At 44.6% G+C, this 25,028-nt stretch overlaps 1 protein-coding gene across 2 annotated transcripts in view; it reads right to left on the bottom strand.

Moving 5' to 3' along the window:
* The window catches only part of LOC122937792 (NFX1-type zinc finger-containing protein 1-like), a 226,278-nt gene that overhangs the window by 17,242 nt on the left and 184,008 nt on the right, over positions 1-25,028 (bottom strand). For both annotated transcript variants that reach the window (XM_044292832.1, XM_044292833.1), the window contains 3 exons: positions 5,038-5,177; positions 1,806-1,960; positions 1,561-1,706 (listed from right to left, as the gene is read on the bottom strand). In XM_044292832.1, coding sequence (XP_044148767.1) covers positions 1,561-1,706; positions 1,806-1,960; positions 5,038-5,177 — 441 coding nt within the window. The remainder of the gene's footprint in view (positions 1-1,560; positions 1,707-1,805; positions 1,961-5,037; positions 5,178-25,028) is intronic.

Raw genomic sequence — 25,028 nt, 5'->3', positions numbered from 1 at the left:
GTCTTTTCTCCTGTGCAGTAACAAGATGCCTTACCATGATAAAGAAGCCTGGCCCTGGAAGTCAGACCCCCACCAATCAGATATTGAAGACCTATTCAGAGCATAGGTCATCAGTAAAAAGTTCTCAGAAAACCCCTTTAAGGCCTCTTGCACACGACTGTGTGTCCCCCGTGGCCGTATTGCGGCCCACATACGGCGGGTCCGCAATACACGGGACACCAGCCGTGTGCATTCCGCATCACGGATGCGGACCCATTCACTTGAATGGGTTCGCAAATCCGGAGATGAGGTGCGGAACGGAATGGAGCCACGTAACGGAAACACTACGGAGTACTTCTGTGGTGTTCCGTTCTGTTCTTCCGTCCTGCAAAAAGATAGAACTTGTCTTTTTGCGGAACGGACGGATCGAGGACCCCATTCAAGTGAATGGGGTCGCGATCCACATGCGGCTGGGCCAGGGGCAGCACATTTTCGTGTGCAAGAGGCCTAATACAAAGTGTATTAAGGTATTTTCATTTCAAGCCATAAAGGGTTTGTCCCTCCCTCAAGAAAAAGGTTAGCCCAGCAACCATCTGTTAGCACGAGGGGAAGCTGTGGGTGGTCACAAGTATTAAATAATGCATATACAGTAGTAAAGAATTGCTAACCAGCCTCTTTGCGATGTCTTTCTACACTGGCTAGTCGGAAATGGGATAGCTTTTTTGAAAGATAAAGGATGTCATTTTTGCATTCACACCTTTTGGCCTCTTTCACACTACAGTTTTTTTTCGTTTTGAGGGCCGTTTTTGCGCTCCGTATACGGTTTGTATATGGAATTGTTCATTTCAATGGTTCCGAAAAAAACGTAATGTACTCATTCCGTTTCTGTATTTCCGTTTTTCCTTTCCGTTGAAAGATAGAACATGTCCTATTATTGCCCGCAAATCACGTTCCGTGGCTCCATTCAAGTCAATGGGTCCGCAAAAAAAAAGGAACATATACGGAAATGCATCCGTATGTCTTCCGTATTCCGTTCCGTTTTTGCGGAACCATCTATTGAAAATGTTATGCCCAGCCCAATTTTTTCTATGTAATAACTGTATACTGTATATGCCATACGGAAAAACGGACCGGAAACACAACGGAAACAAAAAACGGAACAACGTATCCGTGAAAAACAGACCGCAAAACACTGAAATAGCCATACGGTACTGTGAAAGAGGCCTTTCTGCAGTTTTTTCCACTCACTATTTAATATGACTGATATGTGGATAAGTTGTAATTCCTAAAACATTTTGAGTTAATTCAAACAAAATAATATGCCCTCACAAAAAGGCTCTAATCCCAAAACCCCAAAATGCCAGAAGTGAATAGAATTTTTTCCCCCATTTGTTCATATATATTAATCACAGAAATAAAAATGGCCTGTCTGAATCCAGCCTGATAGATGAGCTATGAAAATGATTCTACTGTGTTTTTTTAGTAGGTTACATCAAATTATCATAATAAACCATAACGTCTATAGTTTGAAATACATTATTGGCTTCTTTAGAATTTCTTTATAAATATTTCAGAACATACTTGTTGATGGTCTCCAATAAGTATGAGGTGTTGACAGCTGGAACTAAGTGTAGTAATAATGTGAGCCTCCAGAACTTCAGCTGCTTCTTCTACTATTACAATTTTAGGCTGGACATTTTGGAGCAACTTTCGAAACTTGGCTGCACCTAAATTTCAATGAAATACATATAAATATTAAAGCTTATTTGTTAAACCTTGACTAAGAAAACAACAAAATCATAATAAACTCTGATTCTACATCTAACCTGTGGTAGTCATGCCAATAATGTCAGCTTCTTTTAGTATTAGCAGATCCTCTTGGTTTCTTAATTCAGTCATCCTGTTTACCACTATCTGGTATAGGTTTTCTACTGTAAATACTTCATCTCGAATATCATGCAAATATTTAGATCTCCAGCATCTGTAACAAAATAATATGTTAGATATGTAAAAAAATGTTTTTTACTAAGGCCGCATTCACACCACAGTGTCTGTTTTGCAGACCGCAAACCACGGATCTGCAAACACGGGCACCAGCCATGTGCGCTTTGCATCACGGTGCGGACCTACTGAATTCAATGGGTCTGTGATCTGCAAGATGCGGCCAAATGTCCTGTCTTTTGTGTGGCGGATGTACAGACCCGGAAGCACATGGAAGGCTTCTGTGTTTCCAGGTCTGTGGTCTGCAACATGATGTGAGGCATGCATGACCGGTGCTGGTGTTTTGATCCACGGTTTGTGGTCTGCAAAGTGGACATGGCTGTGAGTGACATATTTGCGTGAATGCTGCTTAAAGGAGTTCTACTGGAGCGCCGCTGCCTTCTCAAACAGCTGATCGGCGGGGGTCCCGGGTGTCGGACCCCCGCCGATCAGATGCTGATGATCTATCCAGAGGATAGATCATCAGTTTAAACAAACTGCAGAACCCCTTTAAGGTTAAATTCATATGACTGTATGTATTTTGCAGTCCCCAAAACGCAGATCTGCAAAACACAATTACCGTTTGTGCGACATCCACATTTTTTTTTTACTTTAGTGGGTCAGTTGTCTGCATTTGCAGCCAAGAACAGAACATGGAAGACATCTGTGTGCTTTCCGCATCCATATGTCCGTTCTGATAGAACGTGTCCTATTCTTGGCTGCAAATGCACTATAGTCTATGGACAACATTTTGCTAACAGCATAATATATACATAGAATGTGTCGGCAGATAAGAACCATTTGGCCCATATACTAAATACTATGAATAGCCCCTGGCCCTATCTTATATGAAGGATGGCCTTATGCCTATCCCATGCATGCTTAAACTCCTTCACTGTATTTGCAGCTACCACTTCTGCAGGAAGGCTATTCCATGCATCCACTACTCTCTCAGTAAAGTAATACTTCCTGATATTACTTTTAAACCTTTGCCCCTCTAATTTAAAACTATGTCCTCTTGTAGCAGTTTTTCTTCTTTTAAATATTCTCTCCTCTTTTACCCTGTTGATTCCCTTTATGTATTTAAAAGTTTCTATCATATCCCCTCTGTCTCGTCTTTCTTCCAAGCTATACATGTTAAGGTCCTTTAATCTTTCCTGGTAAGTTTTATCCTGCAATCCATGTACCAGTTTAGGCTACTTTCACACTAGCGTTCGGGCGGATCCGTTCTGAACGGATCCGCCCATAATAATGCAGACGGAGGCTCCGTTCAGAACGGATCCGTCTGCATTATATTAGCTAAAAAAAGCTAAGTGTGAAAATAGCCTGGGACGGATCCGTCCAGACTTTCAATGTAAAGTCAATGGGGGACGGATCCGCTTGAAGATTGAGCCACATTGTGGCATCTTCAAACGGATCCGTCCCCATTGACTTACATTGTAAGTCTGGACGGATCCGCACGCCTCCGCACGGCCAGGCGGACACCCGAACGCTGCAAGCAGCGTTCAGCTGTCCGCCTGTCCGTGCGGAGGCGAGCGGAGCGGAGGCTGAACGCCGCCAGACTGATGCAGTCTGAGCGGATCCGCCTCCATTCAGACTGCATCAGGGCTGGACGGCTGCGTTCGGGTCCGCTCGTGAGCTCCTTCAAACGGAGCTCACGAACGGAAACCCGAACGCTAGTGTGAAAGCAGCCTTAGTAGCTCTTCTCTGAACTCTCTCCAAAGTATCAATATCCTTCTGGAGATATGGTCTCCAGTACTGAGCACAATACTCCAAATGAGGTCTCACTAGTGCTCTGTAGAGCGGCATGAGCACCTCCCTCTTTCTACTGGTAATGCCTCTCCCTATACACCCAAGCATTCTGCTAGCATTTCCTGCTGCTCTATGACATTGTCTGCCTACCTTTAAGTCTTCTGAAATAATGACCCCTTAATCCCTTTCCTCAGATACTGAGGTTAGGACTGTATCACTGATTTTATATTCTGCTCTTGGGTTTTTACGCCCCAGGTGCATTATCTTGCACTTATCAACATTACATTTTAGTTGCCATATTTTTGACCATTCCTCTAGTTTTCCTAAATCCTTTTTCATTTGTTGTATCCCTCCAGGAACATCAAACGTTTGTTTGCATGTACCTTAGGCCTCTTTCACACGACCGTATTGCTTTTTCGGATCCGTGGTTCCATTTTTTGTTTCTGTTGTGTTTGTGTTCCGTTTCTCCGTTCCGTTTTTCCATATGTCATATACAGTATACAGTAATTACATAGAAAAAATTGGTCTGGACATTTTCAATAGATGGTTCCGCAAAAACAGAACGGATACGGAAGACGGATGCATTTACGTATGTGTTCTGTTTTTTTGTGGACCCATTGACTTGAATGGAGCCACGGAACATGATTTGCTGGCAATAATAGGACATGTTCTATCTTTCAACGATATGGAAAAATGGAAATACGGAAACAGAATGCATACAGAGTACATTCCATTTTTTTTGCTGAATCATTGAAATAAATTAACCGTATATAGAAACGCAAAAAACGTCTCGGATGCGGACCCATTCACTTCATTAGGGCTGCAAAAGATGCGGACAGCACTCCGTGTGCTGTCCGCCTCCATTGCTCCGTTCCGCAGCCCCTCTAAAAAAATATAACATGTCCTATTCTTGTCCGTGCTTTGCGAACAAGAATAGACATTTATATTGACGGCCGCCCGTTCCGTTTCGCAAATTGCGGGTTCCGTTTTTTCCGGTTTGCGGACCGCAAAAAACGGCACGGTAGTATGCATGAGGCCTAAGGCTGAGTTCACATCAACATTGTTATTTCTATTGTTCTGCCCCAGTAAAGAAGTAAAACAACAAACAGATCTTATTGACTACAATGGAGTCCATTTGATTTCCATTTGGGATTCTGAATTTTCAGCGGAGAAAAAAATCCTGCAAGATGTTTCTCTCCCCTGTGTTTGACGAAATCTTTGATTGAGCACCTGAACGGAGATTCCAATTCAGATATGAACAAGCCCTTAGGTGGCACATAGTGATATTAAATCTCTCAACTAAAATGCAAAACAACATTAATGGACCTGTAAACTTCCCAGCGGTTTTTAAGGGGGAGCTGCCAAAGATCCGCTATCAGCTCACAATCTTTTTCGTTCATGTGACTTGTCGCTTTGAGCTCCTGCTTTATCTGATTCTTCATTTTTTTTTTCATTTTTGCAGGTATCTGTAACAAATCATACATTTACTGTGTTATGCATATGTAATTTACCAATCTGTACGTACATATTATTAACAAATATCTCCCCTCAAAAAATCTGTTTGTGTACTGCATGGCTCTATTAAACAACCAGATTAAAAAAGTTAAAAAAATAAAAAAAGATTAAAAAATAAAATAAAATGCTGACAGGCTCCGTTTAAGGGTTCATGCACATGGCTGTAGTTTTGGTCCGCATCCGATCCATGTTTTTTGTGGATCGGATGTGGACCCACTCATCTCAGTGAGGCCACAATAGATGCTGACATCACACCCTTGTGCTGTCAACATCCATAAGACCATTCCGCGGCCCCGCAAAAAATAATAGAACATCTCCTATTCTTGTCCATTTTTCCGAACAAGGATATAACATTTCTGCAGCCGTAAAAACAAAACTAGTGGCATGCACTTGGCTGGTATCTGTGTTTTATGGATCCGTGATTTGTGGACAGCAAAACACTTAGGCCACTTGCACACAAACGTGTGCACTCGGCATCACGGATGCAGACCTATTTACTTGAATAGAAGCACGGATCGGAACCCCACGGAAGAACTACGGAGTGCTTTCGTGGTGTTTCTGTCCATGCCTCCGCATCGCAAAAAATTTTTTTATGGGTCGCGATGCCGTCCCGGCCACGTCACAGATGTTGCCCGTGCATTGGGGACTGCAAATTGCGGTCCTCAATGCACGGAACGAATACACAACGTCTGTGTGCAAGAGGCCTTATAGCCATGTGCATGAGCCCTAAGTAGCAAAAAGGCTAATTGTGTGACAATCATAGCAAGAGGATTTTTGTCACTATCATGCCCGCATAAAAAGAGTCTTTTATCCCGTTTCCAATCACCCCACAAATGTATATGTCGGCGGTTGGGACTTTAAATATGGCACCTGCTGCATTCACGAGCGTGCATCATATTTAAAGGCCTGACAACGGACATATATATTTGTATATGCGGCAGTTTCAAACAGCAGGCACTCAGGGCTAATGTATGTGATCGATGATAACGTCGATCGCACACATTTAACCCCTCAGATGCCTCAGATTGAGGATCGATGTAGTGTGCGGTAGCCTTAGTCCTCCTGAGTGATACGAGGCTGCTGAAAATGAGTTCCTATGAAGACTTCTGCTAGTCCATTGGATTCTATAAGAGAAGCAATCTAATGATTACTTATTATAGACTTCTAGGAGAACTATTAAAAAGTGTAAAAAAAGAAAAACGTTTTTAAAAATATTTAAAAAATAAAAACATAAAAATGAACTCACCTTCCTTTCCCTCAAATAAAAATACATTACATACAACAATAAAAAAAGATATCATGGGTGATGCAAAGAAAAAGTTTTATTTTCCAGTTTTTATTTTTTCAGCATTAAAATACAAGAAAAACTATGCATATGTGGTATCGTTGTAATTAGGCTTCAGCAAATCAATCTTTGGATCATAAATACAAAGTCAATTTATTCAGATACTTCTATTTTAATGCTGTTTCTGTACAGCATTAAAATGTATTGGCTCCGTGGAGCCAAAGTTCGTTCCTACTGTATTCATATCTGTGTATTTAAAATCAATATAATAGCAATCCGATGTGGGCTTTGGTACTGGCTGGTACCTTGGTACTACAGCCCACTTTGGATTGCTATTTTAAATTGTTTTTAAAGTAGGATAGTATTCACCGAAGTCTCGCGCACATTTGGGAGCCAATACATTTTAATGCTGTATGGAAACAGCATTAAAATCGAAGTATTTGTACAAATCGACTTCGTATCTGTGATCTGAAGGTTGATTTGCTCAAGCCTAATTGTAATCATACTGACCAGTAGAATGAAAGTAACATGTTATTTTTACTGCGTAGGTAATGCTGTAATAACAAAATCCATAAAGCTGTGGAGGATTTTTTTTATTTTTTATAATTCCACCCCATTTGGAATTTTTTCAGGTCAGGTCTGAAGTCACTTTGTGAAGCTTACATGATAGAAACCACCAAAAAATGACCCCATTCTAAAAACTACACCCCTCAAGGTATTCAAAACTGATTTTACAAACGTCGTTAACCCTTTAGGTGTTCCACAAGAGTTATTGGCAAAAAGAGATGAAATTTCAGAATTTCAATTTTTTTAGAAAATTTTCAATTTTTATCAATTTTTTTCCAGTAACAAAGCAAGGGTTAACAGCCAAACAAAACTCAATATTTATGGCTCTGATTCTGTAGTTTATAGAAACACCCCATATGTGGTCTTAAATCGCTGTACGGGCACACTGTAGGACGCAGAAGGAAAGGAATGCAATACGGTTTTTGGAAGGCAAATTTTGCTGGACTGTTTTTTTGACACCATGTCCCATTTGAAGCCCCCCTGATGCACCCCTAGAGTAGAAACTCCAAAAAGGTGACCCCATCTAAGAAACTACATCCCTCAAGGTATTAAAAACTGATTTGACAAACTTTGTTAACCCTTTAGGTGTTCCACAAGAATTAATGGAAAATAGAGATACCATTTCAAAATTTCCCTTTCTTGGCAGATTTTCCATTTTAATACATTTTTTTCCAGTTACAAAGCAAGGGTTAACAGCCCAAAAAAACTCAATATTTATGGCCCTGATTCTGTAGTTTACAAAAACACCCCATATCTGATCGTAAACTACTGTACGGGCACACGGCAGGGCGCAGAAGGAAAGGAATGCCATACGGTTTTTGGAAGGCAGATTTTGCTGGACAGTTTTTTTTTTTACACCATGTCCCATTTGAAGCCCCCCTGATGCACCCCTAGAATAGAAACTCCATAAAAGTGACCCCATCTAAGAAACTACACCCCTCAAGGTATTCAAAACTGATTTTACAAACATTGTTAATCCTTTAGGTGTTCCACAAGAATTAATGGAAAATAGAGATACAATTTCAAAATTTCACTTTTTTGGCAGATTTTCCATTTTACAATTTTTTCTGAGTTACAAAGTAAGGGTTAACAGCCAAACAAAACACATTATTTATGGCCCTGAATCTGTGGTTTACAGAAACACCCGATATGTGGTTGTAAACTGCTGTACGGGCACACGGCAGGGCGCAGAAGGAAAGGCGTGCCATACGGTTTTTGGAAGGCAGATTTTGCTAGACTGTTGCACCCCTAGAGTAGAAACTCCAAAAAAGTGACCCCATTTAATAAACTACGGGATAGGGTGGAAGTTTTGTTGGTACTAATTTAGGGTACATATGATTTTTGGTTGCTCTATATTACACTTTTTGTGAGGCAAGGTTACAAGAAATAGCTTTTTTAGCACCTTTTTTTGTTATTTACAACATTCATCTGACAGGTTAGATCATGTGGTATTTTTATAGAGCAGGTTGTCAAGGATGCGGCTATACCTAATATGTATACAATTTTTTTTATTTATTTAATTTTTACACAATGATTTCTTTTTTTCTATATAGTGTATTGTACTGTATTTTACTTACACTTTGTCTGTGCCTTTAGCACAGATCTGTTCAGCACCATGGACAGCAGGACGCCTGAGAAGGCATCCTGTTGCCATGGGAACCTTCCCCGTCTGCCACAACTGAGCAGATGGGGAAGGGGAAGGTGGGGAGCTCCCTCCCTCTGTCACCCCATCCTGTCTGGGGGCTGCAAAGGCACAGCAGCCCCCCAATGGGAGAGGGATGGAGCTCCCTGACTGTTGACCCTTTGCTTAAAGGGTTAAATGGCTGACATCGCAGCACAGATGTCAGCCGTTTATACCAGAGCGTCAGCAATGTGCTGACACTCTGATATACCCACTGAACACCAATGAATATTCAGGGGGAGGCGGGCGGGGGATCGCGATCCCGCCTCCCGCACCGCCCGCAAACCCCCCCTGCACCACCCGCCGCATAAAATCATTCAGGGGTGCAGGGGGGGGGGGGTGAAAAAACTTTAGTCAGGGACCGCGGGGATCAGAAACTGCAGAAAGCGCTGTAAACCGCAGGTCTGAATTGACCTGTGGTTTGCAGCGATCGCCGATACGGGGGGTCACAGGGCCCCCCTCGGCATTGACCCTTGGTGCCTGGCTGTGTGTAACAGCCGGGCACTCAGCGCTGTAACCATGTCTGCATGTCTATGACATAGTGACAGTTTAATGCCATGATGAGTATACTCACCATGGAGCACTAAGTAGCAGTGCTCCATGACGAGTATACTCGTCATAGGTCCTTAACGTGTTAAAAAAGTGAATAAAGCTCAAAATCCTTCTAATAGCTGTTATTTCCATACACACAAATGCACTGGGAACACTACATATTCTATTCCAAATCAAAACATGAAGAAAAATATATAAAATTTGTGTTGTTGTGTTTAAGAAAAGTTAATATTAGACTATTCAAAAAAATAGCAGTGTTTGTTTTCTTCTTTACAAACTGAAACATTCACTATATAAACTGAAAAATGTTTGAAGATTTTGCTTTCCTTTGAATCACTTAACTAATAGTTAGTTGTATAACCACTGTTTCTGAGAACTGCTGTACATCTGTGTTGCATGGAGTCAACCAACTTCTGGCACCTGTGAACAGGTATTCCAGCCCAGGAGGATTGGACTACATTCCACAGTTCTTCTCTATTTCTTGGTTTTGCTTTTAGAAACTGCATTTTTGATGTTACCCCACAAGTTTTCTATTGGATTAAGATCCGGGGATCGGGCTGGCCACTCCATAAAATCAATCTTGTGGGTCTGGAACCAAGATGTTGCACGTTTACTGGTGTGTTTGGGGTCGTTGTCTTCTTGGAACACCCATTTCAAGGGCATTTCCTCTTCAGCATAAGGCAGCATGACCTCTTCAAGTTTTCAGATGCATTCAAACTGATCCATGATCCCTGCTATGCGATAAATAGGCCCAACATCTTAGTATGAGAAACATCCCTATATCATGATGCTTGTGCCACCATACTTCACTATCTTTACAGTGTACTGTGGCTTGAATTCAGTGTTTGGGGGTCGTCTAACAAACTGTCTCTGGCCACTAGACCCAAAAAGAACAATCTTACTTTTTTCAGTCCACAAAATGTCTCTTTAGGCCAGTCAATGTGCTCTTTGGCAAATTGTAACCTCTTCAGCACGTCTTTTTTTCAACAATGGGACTTTTTGGGGGCTTCTTGCAGAATGCTTGGCTTCACATATGCGTCTTCTATATGTAACAGTACTCACAGATAAGTTTAGACCTTCTTTGATCTTCCTGGAGCTGATTGTTGGCTGAGTCCTTGCCATTTTGGCTATTCTTCTATCCATTCAAATGGTAGTTTTTCACTTTCTTCCACGTCGTTCAGGTTTTGGTTGCTATTTTAAAGCATTTGCCGCCTATCACTTTCTTCCCTTCTTTATATGTTTTCCCCTCTCCAATCAACTTTTTAATCAAGGTACGTTGTACTTCTGAACAATGTCTGGAACGACCCATTTTCCTCAGAATTTCAGAGAGAAATGCACTGTAACCAGCATGTACAAAATTTGCTGCCTTTCTTCCTTTAAATAAGGGCAATAATTGCCGCCTGTTTTTCAAAGAATGAATGACCTCACTCATTGAACTCCAGACTGCTTTTATTTTTAACATACCCCTTTCAATAAGTATTTGAATTACAGAGAATAAGCAGCCTGCATGTCATGACTGTTGGGTCTGTTGGGTTTCTATTACTCTACTACACCTGCTAGAAAATGATTTGCCATGTAGAAATATCATTTCTCCCAAAAACAGTGATTGATCAGGTTAGTGATGTCTGACTGCTATTATTTTGAACACAACTGTATATAATCTAATTCTTCAGTGAGCAGGCAGCGCTTCACTAAAGATGAATCTAAGCAGTGACTTGACATACATTTAGAAAAGCGTAGGGGGGAGCAGGAAATGAGGAGAAGCATCATTCTCTGATAAGATATATTACACATGTTTTTCTCTGCCTGTCTGTACTAGTCATTTATGAAATAAAAAATGACATTACAGTTATTCTCTGAAGGCGTTATGCAGTCATATATATTTATACAGACATAGTTATGTTATCACAATACAACTGCCTTTTCTGATCCCCAGTTACGTGACCTTGACAATGCATTGTAAACTGATGTGACATGACATTCCATGTGCTGATCAAATGGCTTTCTCAACATTTAGACAAAGTGCACCTGTCCTTTGAAGTTAGGTTAGCGCTTCCTACTTTGAGCGGAGCCACAGTGCACAGCTGGCAGATGGAATCACTTGCTACATTACAAATGGCCCATCCTTATGCAAGTGTTGGAGCTTGGAGAAAATGGCTGCTTTAATGTGTCTCAAGTGATTCTATCTCACCCCTGATAACGCTGTATGACTTGTGGCAGTCATACATGTGGAGTTCAGCCCCAGAGCACTCTGAAAGAGGCCCCTTCTTTATAATAACAGTATGGTACCTTTTTTCCACTGTGTATATTTTACATACTAGCACTGTTGATCTTTGATCATGTAATATCACATTCGATATGAGTTTTTTGTTGTATCTATTGATTTTGGTATCCATATACTTTAGGGATCAGTGAACATTTAATTATATTGATTAGGTATTTTCTTTCTACTTTTTTGTCTTTATGTATATGGAATGTGCCACTTTATTTTGCTGGTAACATTCTTTTGCACCTGGTAGCTTCTGTGCCACATGGTCTGTTGTGGATGCGGCTCACAGCTTTATCCTACCTCACAGTGCATTGGTGATACCACTATGGAGGCATGTGAGAGTCTGGCTGTGAGTTGGTTTCTAGCACTGTTCAGACCCTGTTCACACACCACGGGCGGTTTAGTGGTAGGACCCCATGTGTGCTGAGACACCGTGACGTGCTGCATGAGGGGCTCCGATGTGTTCCTGACTGGAAGATATTGGCAAAGTTCTCAGCTTTTAACATCGGCCTGAGGAATTAGCTAGTATTGTCAGTTGCGTATCATTTTGGTGCATTTTTTGCAGTGACTTTTGTATGTATATTTTTTTCATCTGTGCACTGTATCATTTTGTGTAAGATGTTCTTGTGGTACATGCGGTCTGCCCTGGCATCCTCCATTGTACGCATTTTTTGCTGGGGATTACCTTTGTCTGCAGACCACATGCAGAGGAATTTCTCACCCGGTTATAGACACGCTACAGTGTCTGGGTTTGAAGCATTTTCACCCGTTTAGGCCACTTTTTTCAGAGAGTTAATGACTTATGACTTAATAATTGACCTCTTCAGCTATATTATGCTTTGAGTTGTGGATGGAGGCTCTCACATATATTGAATTTGAGACTTTCAGGTTTGTTGTGTTTTTATTTTTAAATTGTCCAATAAGCTGACCTCCTAGTGAGTAGATGGGCTTATTTAGTGGAAAAAAGGCTATCAGTACTTTTGGATAGAACAGTGCTATATGTGCAAAATCCCCCCTGTGTGCATTGGATTTAAAGTATGAGTGAAAAAGAATGCCTCTGTTTTTAAGTGTGCATGTGTATTTAGAAGTATAAGTATAAACTCATGCCTTTGTGTATAGAAGTATGAGTTTTAAAATGTGCCTGGATGTGAAGAGGTATGGGTGCAAAGGCATTGCCTGAAGGTGTTCACACAACTAAAATGTACAGCAGAATAATCACAGGTTGTTTTGGTGGCACATTTGTAAGTTGTTGGTGGTTTTGGAGGAGTTTTTACAAGAGTTTTAGAATTTTTATAAGTTTTCCTGCTTCCATATTGACTTCCATGGAATCCTCAATCAAATCTACTCCTTAGAAGTAACGTCACTTCACAATTGTTTTTAAAATCAGCTATTGAAAAAAAACCTCTACCATTTTACACTGTGCGCAAAACGTTGAGTTTTTTAAAGGCAATGACAAAACTGTTGGAGGAGTTTTGAATGCAGATTTAGCAGTGAAAAAACACCTGTTTTCCTCTGCAGGATCAGTGGTATTAGCTGAATCAGTGGAATTAGCCATGTGAACATACTCTGATTATGTAGAAATAAAAGTTTAAAAGTGTGCCTGGATGGGAGACATCCTGAAACTTTTCTTGTCACTATCATTTATTAGTCTGTTTTTATATCACAATTATGTCTACTCGTTCTCCCCTAAACTTTTTTTTTTTTTATCAAAATGATAATTGGAGACCAGTGCAAGTAGGAGGGTGAACATTCACTAATATGTAATTAGGAAAGGTTTATCATCATCTTGGAGCCTTAATTTGATCCTTCTATTGATCTAAAAAGACAAATGAGGACAGGTGATCTCCTAAATGGGATGTAAAAGGGGCCTTAGATTGGGACTATATACACAAGGTGCGTGCAATTGTAGTGTTTCCTAAGAAAAACATTAGCACGTGTTGCTTTAGAGCAGGGATGCTCAAACTGCGTCCCTCCAGCTGCTTATTAGGGACAATACTACTAGCCCTACCCTCTCACACCTCCCCCTACAACCTTGCAGCAATATTGTCTTGGACAAAAATGTACAAAAAGTGCTATTAAAAAATAGGGACTGTCCTGGCAGATTTCCTGCATTGATATGATAACAGGCAGTAAATCTATTAGTTTCATTTTTGATGGTAACGCAAACCAGTGCATTATATATAGTTAATCCCTAATTAGCAATGATATGATAACAGAGCCAAACGGAAACATAACCTTTGTAATCATTACTGTAATGTATTGTAATGTTTGTAAACAGTAAACACATGGGCAAAGTGGGCATGGATCCGCAAAAATACGGATGACATACAAGTTCTATCTTTTAGCGTAACGGATATACGGAAATACAGAAGCAGAATGCACACGAAGTACATTCAGTTTTTTTTTTGCGGAACCATTGAAATGAACGGTTCTGCAAACGGAATCTGCAAAAACGGAACTGAAATTGAAATGAAATAAATTTGTTTGCAAGAGGCCTAAGGCCTCTTGCATACGACCGTATGTATTTCACAGTTCGCAAAAAACTGATCAGCAAAAAATACGGATGACACCCGTGTGCATTCTGTATTTTGTGGAACGGAACAGCTGGCCCCTAATAGAACAGTACTATCCTTGTCCTTAATGCGGAACGGCAATACAGAAACAGAATGCACACAGAGTACCTTCATTTTTTTTTGCTGACCCATTGAATTGAATGGTTCCATATACGGTCCACAAAAAAAAAAACGGAAACGGAATGAAAATACGTTCGTGTGGCAGATGCCCAAGGCTGTTCTGTATAAAATTTGCCGACCCTCTAAAGCAGGTATGCTCAACCTGCGGCCCTCCAGCTGTTGCAAAACTACAACTCCCATCATTCCCAGACAGCCTAAAGCTATCAGCCTACAGAAGGGCATGGTGGGAGTTGTAGTTTTAGCAGAGGCTGGGGAGGAGTAAAGTAAAAATAAGGCAAAGCAGCCTGGGCTTCTACAGAAGGAATGCTGCCCCTGGGCGAGTGCTCATTTGCATATACCTTGAATATTGAAAAAACACAAAAGTTGGATTCAAAATGTCCGACTTCAAAATGGCCGCCATGGTCACCACCCATCTTGAAAAGTTTCCCCCCTCACATATACTAATGTGCCACAAACAGGAAGTTAATATCACCAACCATTCCCATTTTATTAAGGTGTATCCATATAAATGGCCCACCCTGTAGATTAAACTGCGTTTTTCCTGCTTGTGCAAGTCAAAAGAAAATAACAAAGGTACCATTAGAATCATGTATAGGTGTGCCACTTGCCGGAATTACACGCCGGATCCGGAAAAACGCAAGTGTACTGAAAGCATTTGAAGACGGATCCGTCTTCAAAATGCGTTCAGTGTTACTATGGCAGCCAGGACTATTAAAGTCCTGGTTGCCATAGTAGGAGCGGGGAGCGGGGGAGCGGTATACTTACAGTCTGCGCGGCTCCCGGGGCGCTCCAGAGTGACGTCAGAGCGCCCCATGCGCATGGATGACGTGCCATGCGATCACTACACTTTACCATGGCTACCAGGACTTTAGCGTCCCGGCAGCCATGGTAACCACTCTAAAAAAGCTAAACGTCGGATCCGAAACGACGCCCCCGCCATGCCTGCCCCAGTAAGGTACATCCCCGTGGGGGCGCTGTTGCATCATCTGCCCAAATATGACAGTAAAAACATGACGTTGCAGGACTGGACTAAAAGGTTGCGAAGTGTGGTTAGATTGTGTAACCAAGCTGCGGGCAGAGGTTTCATTGGGGGCTCTAGAGGGTGACGTTAGTGATGGTAAGGCCCAATTCTGAGAGAGACACCCTAGAGAAAATATTCTCCCTGCTGGAGTAGTGCAGTTGCGGAACCACTTTTTTAACCGACCACAGCAAGAGGGCGAGACCCTGATTTAGTACTCCAATGCCCTACAGGAGACGCTAAATGAAATACAGCAGCGAGACCCAGAAGCCATGGGAGCCACCCTGGAGGTGGACCGGCTACTAAGAGACCAGTTCATAGTGGGGCTCTCCAACAAGTTTTTACAGGACAAATTGCAACAGATAACCCGGATGACGGCCAACATGATATTCTACAGTGTCTACCTAGCCACAGTGGAGAGAGAGGAAGAGCACATGCCTGTGGTGGCGAGAGTAGTAAGTAGCACTCATGCTACAGGGGACCGGTCAGGGTCTGAAGACTCAGAGCCCTCAAAGGATGTGGTCCAGGCCCTGTGGCTATAATTGAGAGAACTTTGGCTGGAAGTGTCGCAGATGAAGGCAGAATCTCCCCAGCCTCCGGAAATGACCCCCAACACCATGCGCCACTCCACCCAGGATAACTCAGGTGCGGGGCACGTCAAAAGAGGGCCCCTATGCTGGGCTTGTCACCAGTACGGCCATATGGCCAGAGAGTGCCCCGAACAGATGAATTCCGAGCCGACGTTAAACTTCCAACCGCCACAGTAGCTGGGCTTCCTGCAGCGGTACATCAGAAGATAAGCCCTATGCGTGAGGAACACAACCTGTATGCCAACAGCCCCGTTATGGAAGCCGAGTTGGAAGGCCAGAAGGTACGCTGTCTAGTTGATACAGGGTCAGAGTGCACCCTTATGCCTCTGGAGTTCTTTGAAATACACTTTGGACATATGATAAAACTGGAAGACTTGAGTGTCATCAGGCTTACGGCTGCCAATAACAGAGATATGGACGTCCGAGGGATAGTCTGGATGTGGGTCCGACTGTTTTGGCAAGACATCATGCTGGTGGACCTTTCGTCCCGGAGAGGAATGGATGTGACACTAGGTATGAATGTGCTGAGAGAGCTAGACCATCAACTCTATGCCAAAGAAGTATTGGCAAAAGGCTACCACACACTGGCCAACCTAGAAGGTTCTACAACAGCTGTAGTCTGCGAAAGATCAACATGTTCGGTCGGCCCATTGGACACTTGAAGGTGCCGCGGAGGACCCTGGTGAAGATCCCACCTCAACATGAACAAATATCGATGCTGCCAATGGGGGCTGGATGACAGCTGAATGGACTGGAGGTTCTGATCGAGCCCGCTTACCTACAGGAAACGCAGACTCGCCCACTGGTAGCCCGGGCTCTCGCTATTGTAAAGGATGGATGAGTGCCTATAAGCTGTCTCAACTTTGACTGCGAGTTAACCGTTCCGGGAATACCTTGCTGGCCAAAGTTTATAAGTCCGAAGGGGACATCCATCGATGAAGGGGCTTCAAGCTACAGCCAGATAGGCGATCAGCCAGGACCTATGCTGTAGAGGTCCATGAAAGGGAGACCCCAACAGCGGAGTGGAGCGGTCGAGTGACCATGGCCCGGATGGGGGTGGACTGCAAGACCCTGACTCCAGGAAAACAGAAGTTGCTGGAAGACACCCTTTAAGAATTTCAGGAGACGTTCTCGAGACATGATGAGGACTTTGGGTGTGCTTCCGCCATCGAGCACAAAATCCCCACCGGCGATGCTGCACCAATCAGGGAACATTACCGGCAAATCCCGCCTAAATGTACCAGGAGGTGAAGGACATGGTGGCCAGCATGTTGGAAAAGGTGATTCAGGAGAGTCAAAGTCCTTGGGCTGCTCCAGTAGTCTTGGTGTGGAAAAAAAGATGGGAGTCTCCGGTTCTCCCTGAGTAATGCAAAGTTCTTCTCGGCTCTTGACCTGGCCAGTGGGTATTGGCAGGTACCGGTGGCCAAGAAGGACAAAGCAAAGATGGCTTTCATCCTACCTATGGGACTCTACAAGTTCAACCGGATGCATTTCGGCCTTTCCAATACCCCGGGAACATTCCAGCGGTTGATGGAGCACTGTCTGGGAGATCTCAACTTTGAGTCGGTATTAATCTACCTGGATGACATTGTTGTGTTTGGGGCCTCCTTTGAGGATCACCTCCAAAAGCTGCGACAGGTCCTAAGACTGCTGCGAGACCATGGGCTCAAGATCAAGCCCAAGAAGTGCCAACTGTTTTGACAGCAGATAGAGTATTTGGGACATTTGGTCACCCAGGAGGGGGTAAAGCCGACCCCCAGCAAGGTGGAGGCCGTCCACGTACACTACGAGAGGTGCGGGCATTCGTGGGACTGGCCGGCCACTACAGGAAGTTTATACCCAAGTTTGCTCTTTTGTGGGCCCGTTAAATGAGTTATTAAGGGGCACTGCAGGGGGCCTGAAGAATCCTCCCATCGAGTGGGGACCCCAGCAACAAGAGGCCTTTGAAGCAGTGAAGGAGGCACTGACCAGTGCCCCGATTCTGGCTTATGCTCGGTTTGACACCCCATTCCTGCTGTACACTGATGGAAGTCTACATGGTCTGGGGGGCCATGTTATCCCAAGTCCAGGATGGACATAAGAAAGTCATTCCCTATAGCAGCCAGTCTCTGAGGGATTCAGAGTGCAACCCTGACAACTATAGCTCCTTTAAACTCGAACTACTGGCACTGGTGTGGGCCATGACTGAAAGGTTCATGGAGTACCTAGCAGGTGCAGAGGTGACCATGATGGCAGACAACAACCCGTTAGCACATCTCGAGAATGCCCAACTCAGTGCACTTGAGCAGAGGTGGTTGGCTCGCCTTTCTAAGTACCATTACTGCATTAAGTTTCTGTCAGGTAGGGAGAACGGCAACGCCGATGCACTCTCCCAAGTCCCTGTAGGGTTGTCGACTCAGAGTGCCGATGAAGAGGCACTGCACAAACATTACGTTGCCGAAGGGGAGTGAATTAATTTGCAGTGGGGCGGTGCTGGAATCTGAAGTAATGGGTGTGGTTGGGCTCCAACGGCCGGAGGAACAGCCCCTTGGCCTCCTTATTGAGGTAATTAGCATATTAATAACATGGATTTTATAGACAAATTACAAGACACAGGGCAGTAATACTAGTATATTTTAATGTAAATTGTGGAGACTGATGTGATGATGTTGATAGCTCTTTAACCGCCGCCGGACCGCCTAACGCAGATTCGCGTTCCGGAGGCGGCAGCGCTGAGCAGAGTCACGCATATATGCGTCATCTCGCAAGACGCGAGATGACGCGCTTAGCCGGCCCGTGCATGCGCATCGCGGGCCGGCAAAAGTTCGAGGGGGGTCACGTCACCAGCCTGCCAGCCAATGATCGTTGCTGGCAGGCTGGCGATTTTTTTAAAATCCAATCAGAAGCCATATAACACATCATATTAGTAAATATGATGTGTTAAATGGCTTCCCTGCTCCTCTGCTGGTCCTTTTCGTCGGTTGGTCTCAGCAGAGGAGCAGGCTTCACAGTGAGTAGCACCAAACAGCACACTTAGCCCCAAATCACCCCCCTGCACCCCAAATAACCCCTTGATCACACCTTCTTGCCCCTGTCACTCACTAGTGAAAGTGAAAAAAGTGATCAGTGTAAACTGTCACTTTTTTTTTCACTGGTATTGACTGTTAGGTTTTAGGGATAGTTTAGGCCCCTTGGTTAGGTAGTTTAGCGATCAGTTAGCGCCCAGCCCACCGCACCGCAGTCACTTATTCGCTGATTAGCGTATCGCTAATCAGCTTTTGTACTTTTATAGTATCTGGAAGTGATCAAAACTGATCACAGTCAGATCTATAATAGTATTAGTGTCACCGTAGTTCGCCCTCCACCCAAAATGCAGTGTTTGCCCGATCAGGCCTGATCGGTCGCCCACACGTGCGTTCACCCACGCCCGCCCCGCTGCAGTGACAAAATTTCTTATTTTTTTTTATCACTGCACAATCACTTTACACGCGCTGCGGCGATAAAAAAAAATCTGTTTTGATATTTTTTATCAACCGCAGCGGCCTCCGGTACTTCGCTAGCCTCCCATTTGTAAGACAGGCTTGCTTTTTTTCTTGGGTAGTCTCAGGGAATACCCCTAAATTTAGTTGCCCAAATGTCAAACAGGGGGTATTCTTCTGAAGAGGCCTACAGGCTTCTGACCCAGTCGGATGAGGAATGGGAACCCTCATCTGACGAATCTAGCGGGTCAGAATATGAACCTGTAGAAAGCAGTGGCACTCTGACCCAAAGTTCGGACGAGGAGGTTGAGGTCCCTGATACCACCAGGTGTACCCGGCCCCGTGTCGCTAGACCACAGGTTGTGCAGGATCCGCTTCAAGGGCAGCAGAGTGGGGCTGGCGCTGTCGGATTATGTGGTGAGGCATACACCAGCAACGCAGCCCTCCCTGGACCTAGTACCAGCACTGCCGTACAACATGGTGAAGTGGCGAGCACCAGAAGGGCAGTTGAAGCTGGTACGGTGGCGTGTGCAGTAGTTACCCCGTCGCAGCCACCACACAGACAGGCCCGTAGACCCCCTAGAATCCCTGAGGTGCTGGCAAATCCTGATTGGCAGTCCCCAACTTCAGCCGCACCTGTAGTTCCCCCTTTCACCGCCCAGTCTGGAGTTCGGGTTGAGACAGCTCAGATCGGTTCGGCCCTGGGATTTTTTTAGCTGTTCATGACTGCGGAGCTCTTGGACTTAGTTGTGGCAGAAACAAATCGGTATGCCACTCAATTTATATCCGCCAACCCGGGAAGCTATTATGCCCAGCCTTTCCGGTGGAAACCAGTCCAAGTTTCCGAAATTAATTTTTTTCTGGGCCTTCTCCTCAACATGGGTCTAACAAAAAAGCATGAATTGCGGTCATATTGGTCCACGAACCCAATTCATCACATGCCCATGTTCTCTGCTGCTATGCCCAGGGCACGTTTTGAGGCCATCCTGCGTTTCCTGCACTTTAGCGACAACACCACCTCCCGTCCCAGAGGCCACCCAGCTTTTGACCGGATCCACAAAATTCGGCCCCTCATAGACCACTTCAACCAGAAATTGGCTTCAAACAATACATCCCAAGCAAGCGCGCCCGGTATGGGGTCAAATTGTATAAGCTCTGTGAAAGGGCCACAGGCTATACCCACAAATTTCGGATCTATGAGGGAAAAGATCAGACCCTGGAGCCGGTCGGTTGCCCTGACTACCTGGGGAGCAGTGGGAAGACAGTCTGGGACTTGGTGTAAAGGAAGGACCGGCACTCGCACTGGTTTCTTTATGCAGAATTTAATTTCAGTCACTTATTCATTCATAGTGACGCGGCGTTTCAGCACTAACATGTGCTTTCATCAGACTATATGTTAGTGCTGAAACGCCGCGTCACTATGAATGAATAAGTGACTGAAATTAAATTCTGCATAAAGAAACCAGTGCGAGTGCCGGTCCTTCCTTTACAGCTGTAACATTGGGATGCCTGCCCGTTGACACGTGCACCGCCGAGCAACTTTACAGAGCAGTGCCGGCCATTTCACTTTACATAGTCTGGGACTTGGTGTCACCCTTATTCGGCAAGGGGTACCATCTTTATGTGGACAATTTCTACACAAGTGTGGCCCTCTTCAGGCATTTGTTTCTAGAACAGATTGGCTGCTGTGGCACCGCGCGAACTAGTCATGGCTTCCCCCAACGGCTCGCGGGCTTCCCCCAACGGCTCGTTACCACCCGTCTTGCAAGGGGGGAGAGGGCTGCCTTGTGTAACCAAGAACTGCTCGCGGTGAAATGGAGAGACAAGCGTGATGTTTACATGCTCTCCTCCATTCACGCAGACACGACAATACAAATTGAGCGAGCAACCCGTGTCATTGAAAAGCCCCTCTCAGTCCACGACTATAACCTTCACATGGGAGGGGTGGACTTCAATGACCAGATGTTGGCTCCGTATTTAGTTTCCCGCAGAACCAGACGCTGGTATAAGAAGGTGTCTGTATATTTGATTCAATTGGCTCTGTATAATAGTTTTGTTCTCTACAGTAAGGCTGGGAGAACAGGATCCTTCCTCAAATTTCAGGAAGAGATCATCGAGAACCTCCTGTACCCAGGAGGTTCCGTGGCCCCATCCACCAGTGTAGTTAGCCGTCTACATGAGCGACATTTCCCCAATGTCGTTCCTGGTACCTCAACCCAACCGTCACCCAGAAAATGATGTCATGTCTGTAGCAGGAGTGGAATAAGGCGTGACACCCGCTATTTCTGTCCTGACTGCCCTGACCACCCTGCCCTATGCTTTGGAGAGTGTTTCCGGAAGTACCACACACAGGTACACTTAGCATAGGGATTGCATCTCAGAGGACAGGCACACAGGGCTATTAGGGCCCATTTACACACAGAGCTGCTGCAAACCTCTCCTTTCACCTGGGATAAAGTGCATAATGTACTTCGCCACATCTTTGGGCGATTTGCGCTTTGCACATTGTCCCATGGGGAAGGAGAGGTTTGTCCTATAAAGGTAAAAAAACAAACAAAAAAAAACACCAGTAAGCAAAAAAGTTAAAGTTCAGTTTCAAAAGTTCAAAAAAGTTTATATGTTCAGTTCTAAAGTTATTATAAAGTTAATAAAATTTATTGCGTTGCGGCCTGTTTTTTTTTTTTTACCTTCCAGGTGGACCAACCAATCGCCTAGCTGCAGCACTGATGTGCATTCTGACAGAAGCATTGCGCTGCTGTCAGATTACACACAAGTCGGTGTATGCAGCGTTGCAAGACGAGATTTCTCCTCTGCAGTAAAAGATACGTTTGCCGAGGCATATGAGCTGAGGAGGTGGCGGTGTTCATATGCTTTGGCAAACACTTTGTATATAAAAAAAAAATAATAATCCCGGCAATGATTTATTCATCCACATCGATTGATGTGAATGGAGAAATCTGGTTTGCCAGGGCATACGAGCTGAGGCTACTTTCACACTAGCGTTCGGGGCTCTGCTTGTGAATTCCGTTTGAAGGCTCTCACAAGCAGCCCCGAACGGATCCGTACAGCCCCAATGCATTCTGAGTGGATGCGGATCCGCTCAGAATGCATCAGTTTGGCACCGTTTGGCCTCCGCTCCGCTCAGCAGGCGGACACCCGAACGCAGCTTGCAGCGTTTTCGTGTCCGCCTGGCCGTGCGGAGCCAAACGGATCCGTCCAGACTTACAATGCAAGTCAATGGGACGGATCCGTTTGACGTTGACACAATATGATGCAATTTCAAACGGATCCGTCCCCCATTGACTTTCAATGTAAAGTCAGGAGTCCCTATTAATATACCATCAGATAGGAGTTTTCTCTGATCCGATGGTATATTTTAACTTGAAGCGTCCCCATCACCATGGGAACGCCTCTATGTTAGAATATACCATTGGATTTGAGTTACATCGTAAACCTCAGATCCGACAGTATATTCTAACACAGAGGCTTTCCCATGGTGATGGGGACACTTCATGTTAGAATATACTGAGAACTGTGTACATGACAGTGCGGCCCCCCTCCCTCTATATTCATCCGTGGCCAGTGCGGATTCCCAGTATTAAATATGACCAGTGCGGCCTCCCCCTCCCTCCCTCCCTCCCTCCCCCCCTCCCTCCCTCCCCAGTATTAAATATGACCAGTGCGGCCTCCCCCTCCCTCTATATTTATTGGTGGCCAGTGCGGATTCCAAGTATTATGACCAGTGCGGCCTCCCCTCCCCCCCCCCTAATTAAACTCACCCCCCCATCATTGGTGGCAGCGGAGAGTACTGATCGGAGTCCCAGTTTAAATCGCTGGGGCTCTGATCGGTTACCATGGCAACCAAGACGCTATTGCAGTCTTGGCTGCCATGGTTACTTAGCAATAAATACAAGCATTATACTTACCTGAAGAGCTGCGATGTCTGACCGGCCGGGCGCTCCTCCTACTGGTAAGTGACAGGTCTGTGCTATAGGCAATGCTCCGCACAGACCTTTCACTTACCAGTAGGAGGAGCTCCCGGCCAGTCAGACATCGCAGTTCTTCAGGTAAGTATAATGCTGGTATTTATTGCCAAGTAACCATGGCAGTCAAGACTGCAATAGCGTTTTGGCTGCCATGGTAACCGATCGGAGCCCCAGCGATTTAAACTGGGACTCCGATCGGTACTCTCCGCTGCCACCAATGATGGGGGGGGGGTGATTTTAATTAGGGGGGGGGAGAGGGGAGGCCACACTGGTCACAATACTTGGAATCCGCACTAGCCGGCCACCAATAAATATAGAGGGAGGGGGGCCGCAGTGGTCATATTTAATACTGGGGAGGGAGGCCGCACTGGTCATATTTAATACTGGGAATCCGCACTGGCCACCGATGAATATAGAGGGAGGGGGGCCGCACTGGTTACAATTAATACTGGGGAGGGAGGGGGGGCCGCACTGGCCACCAATAAGTTAAATACAGGAGGGGGGGGGGGGTACACCGTTCTCAGTATATTCTAACTTGAAGCGTCCCCATCACCATGGGAACGCTTCTGTGTTTAGAATATACTGTCGGATCTGAGTTTTCCGAAGTGAAAAATCAGATCTGAAATAAACAGTTATGCAAACGGATCCGTTCTGAACGGATGCAAGCGTTTGCATTATAGGAGCGGATCCGTCTGTGCAGACACCAGAGGGATCCGCTCCTAACGCAAGTGTGAAAGTAGCCTAAGTGGGTATGGATGTTGGGCGGAGCTCCTATGTCCTGGCAGACGCCTTTCCCCTCCTTTTTTTTTTTGGGCCAGAGATTTTTTCATCCACATTGATTGATGCGAATGAAGAAATCTGTGCCGTTCATTTTTTTCTTTCAGCCCAGAGGCTGAACGGAAAAAAATAATCTCATTATCTGTATGCTCAATATAAGGAGAATAGCAGAAACTCCTAATGCTGGCCATACATGTAATGATTGTGGAGACCCTCAAATGCCAGGGCAGTACAAAAACCCCACAAATGACCCCATTTTGGAAAGAAGACACCCCAAGGTATTCGCTGAGGGGCATATTGAGTCCATGAAAGATTTAAATTGTTGTCCCAAGTTAGCGGAAATTGAGACTTTGTGAGAAAAAAAAAAAAAAAAAAAACAATTTCCGCTAACTTATGCCAAAAGGCCCCTCATTGAATACCTTGGGGTGTCTTCTTTCCAAAATGGGGTCACATGTGGGGTATTTATACTGCCCTGGCTTTTTAGGGGCCCTAAAGCGTGAGAAGAAGTCTGGGATCCAAATGTCTAAAAATGCCCTCCTAAAAGGAATTTGGGCACCTTTGCGCATCTAGGCTGCAAAAAAGTGTCACACATGTGGTATCGCCGTACTCAGGAGAAGTTGGGGAATGTGTTTTGGGGTGTCATTTTACATATACCCATGCTGGGTGAGATAAATATCTTGGTCAAATGCCAACTTTGTATAAAAAAAATGGGAAAAGTTGTCTTTTGCCAAGATATTTCTCTCACCCAGCAATGGTATATGTAAAATGACACCCCAAAACACATTGCCCAACTTCTCCTGAGTACGGAAATACCAGATGTGTGACACTTTTTTGTAGCCTAGGTGGGCAAAGGGACCCACATTCCAAAGTGCACCTTTCGGATTTCACCGGTCATTTTTTACAGATTTTGATTGCAAACTACTTCT

The sequence above is a fragment of the Bufo gargarizans genome, chromosome 5, assembly GCF_014858855.1.
Source record: "Bufo gargarizans isolate SCDJY-AF-19 chromosome 5, ASM1485885v1, whole genome shotgun sequence".
Lineage (NCBI taxonomy): Eukaryota > Metazoa > Chordata > Amphibia > Anura > Bufonidae > Bufo > Bufo gargarizans.
Note: the sequence above shows the minus strand (reverse complement) of the source record. Positions and strands in the feature narration are given on the sequence as shown.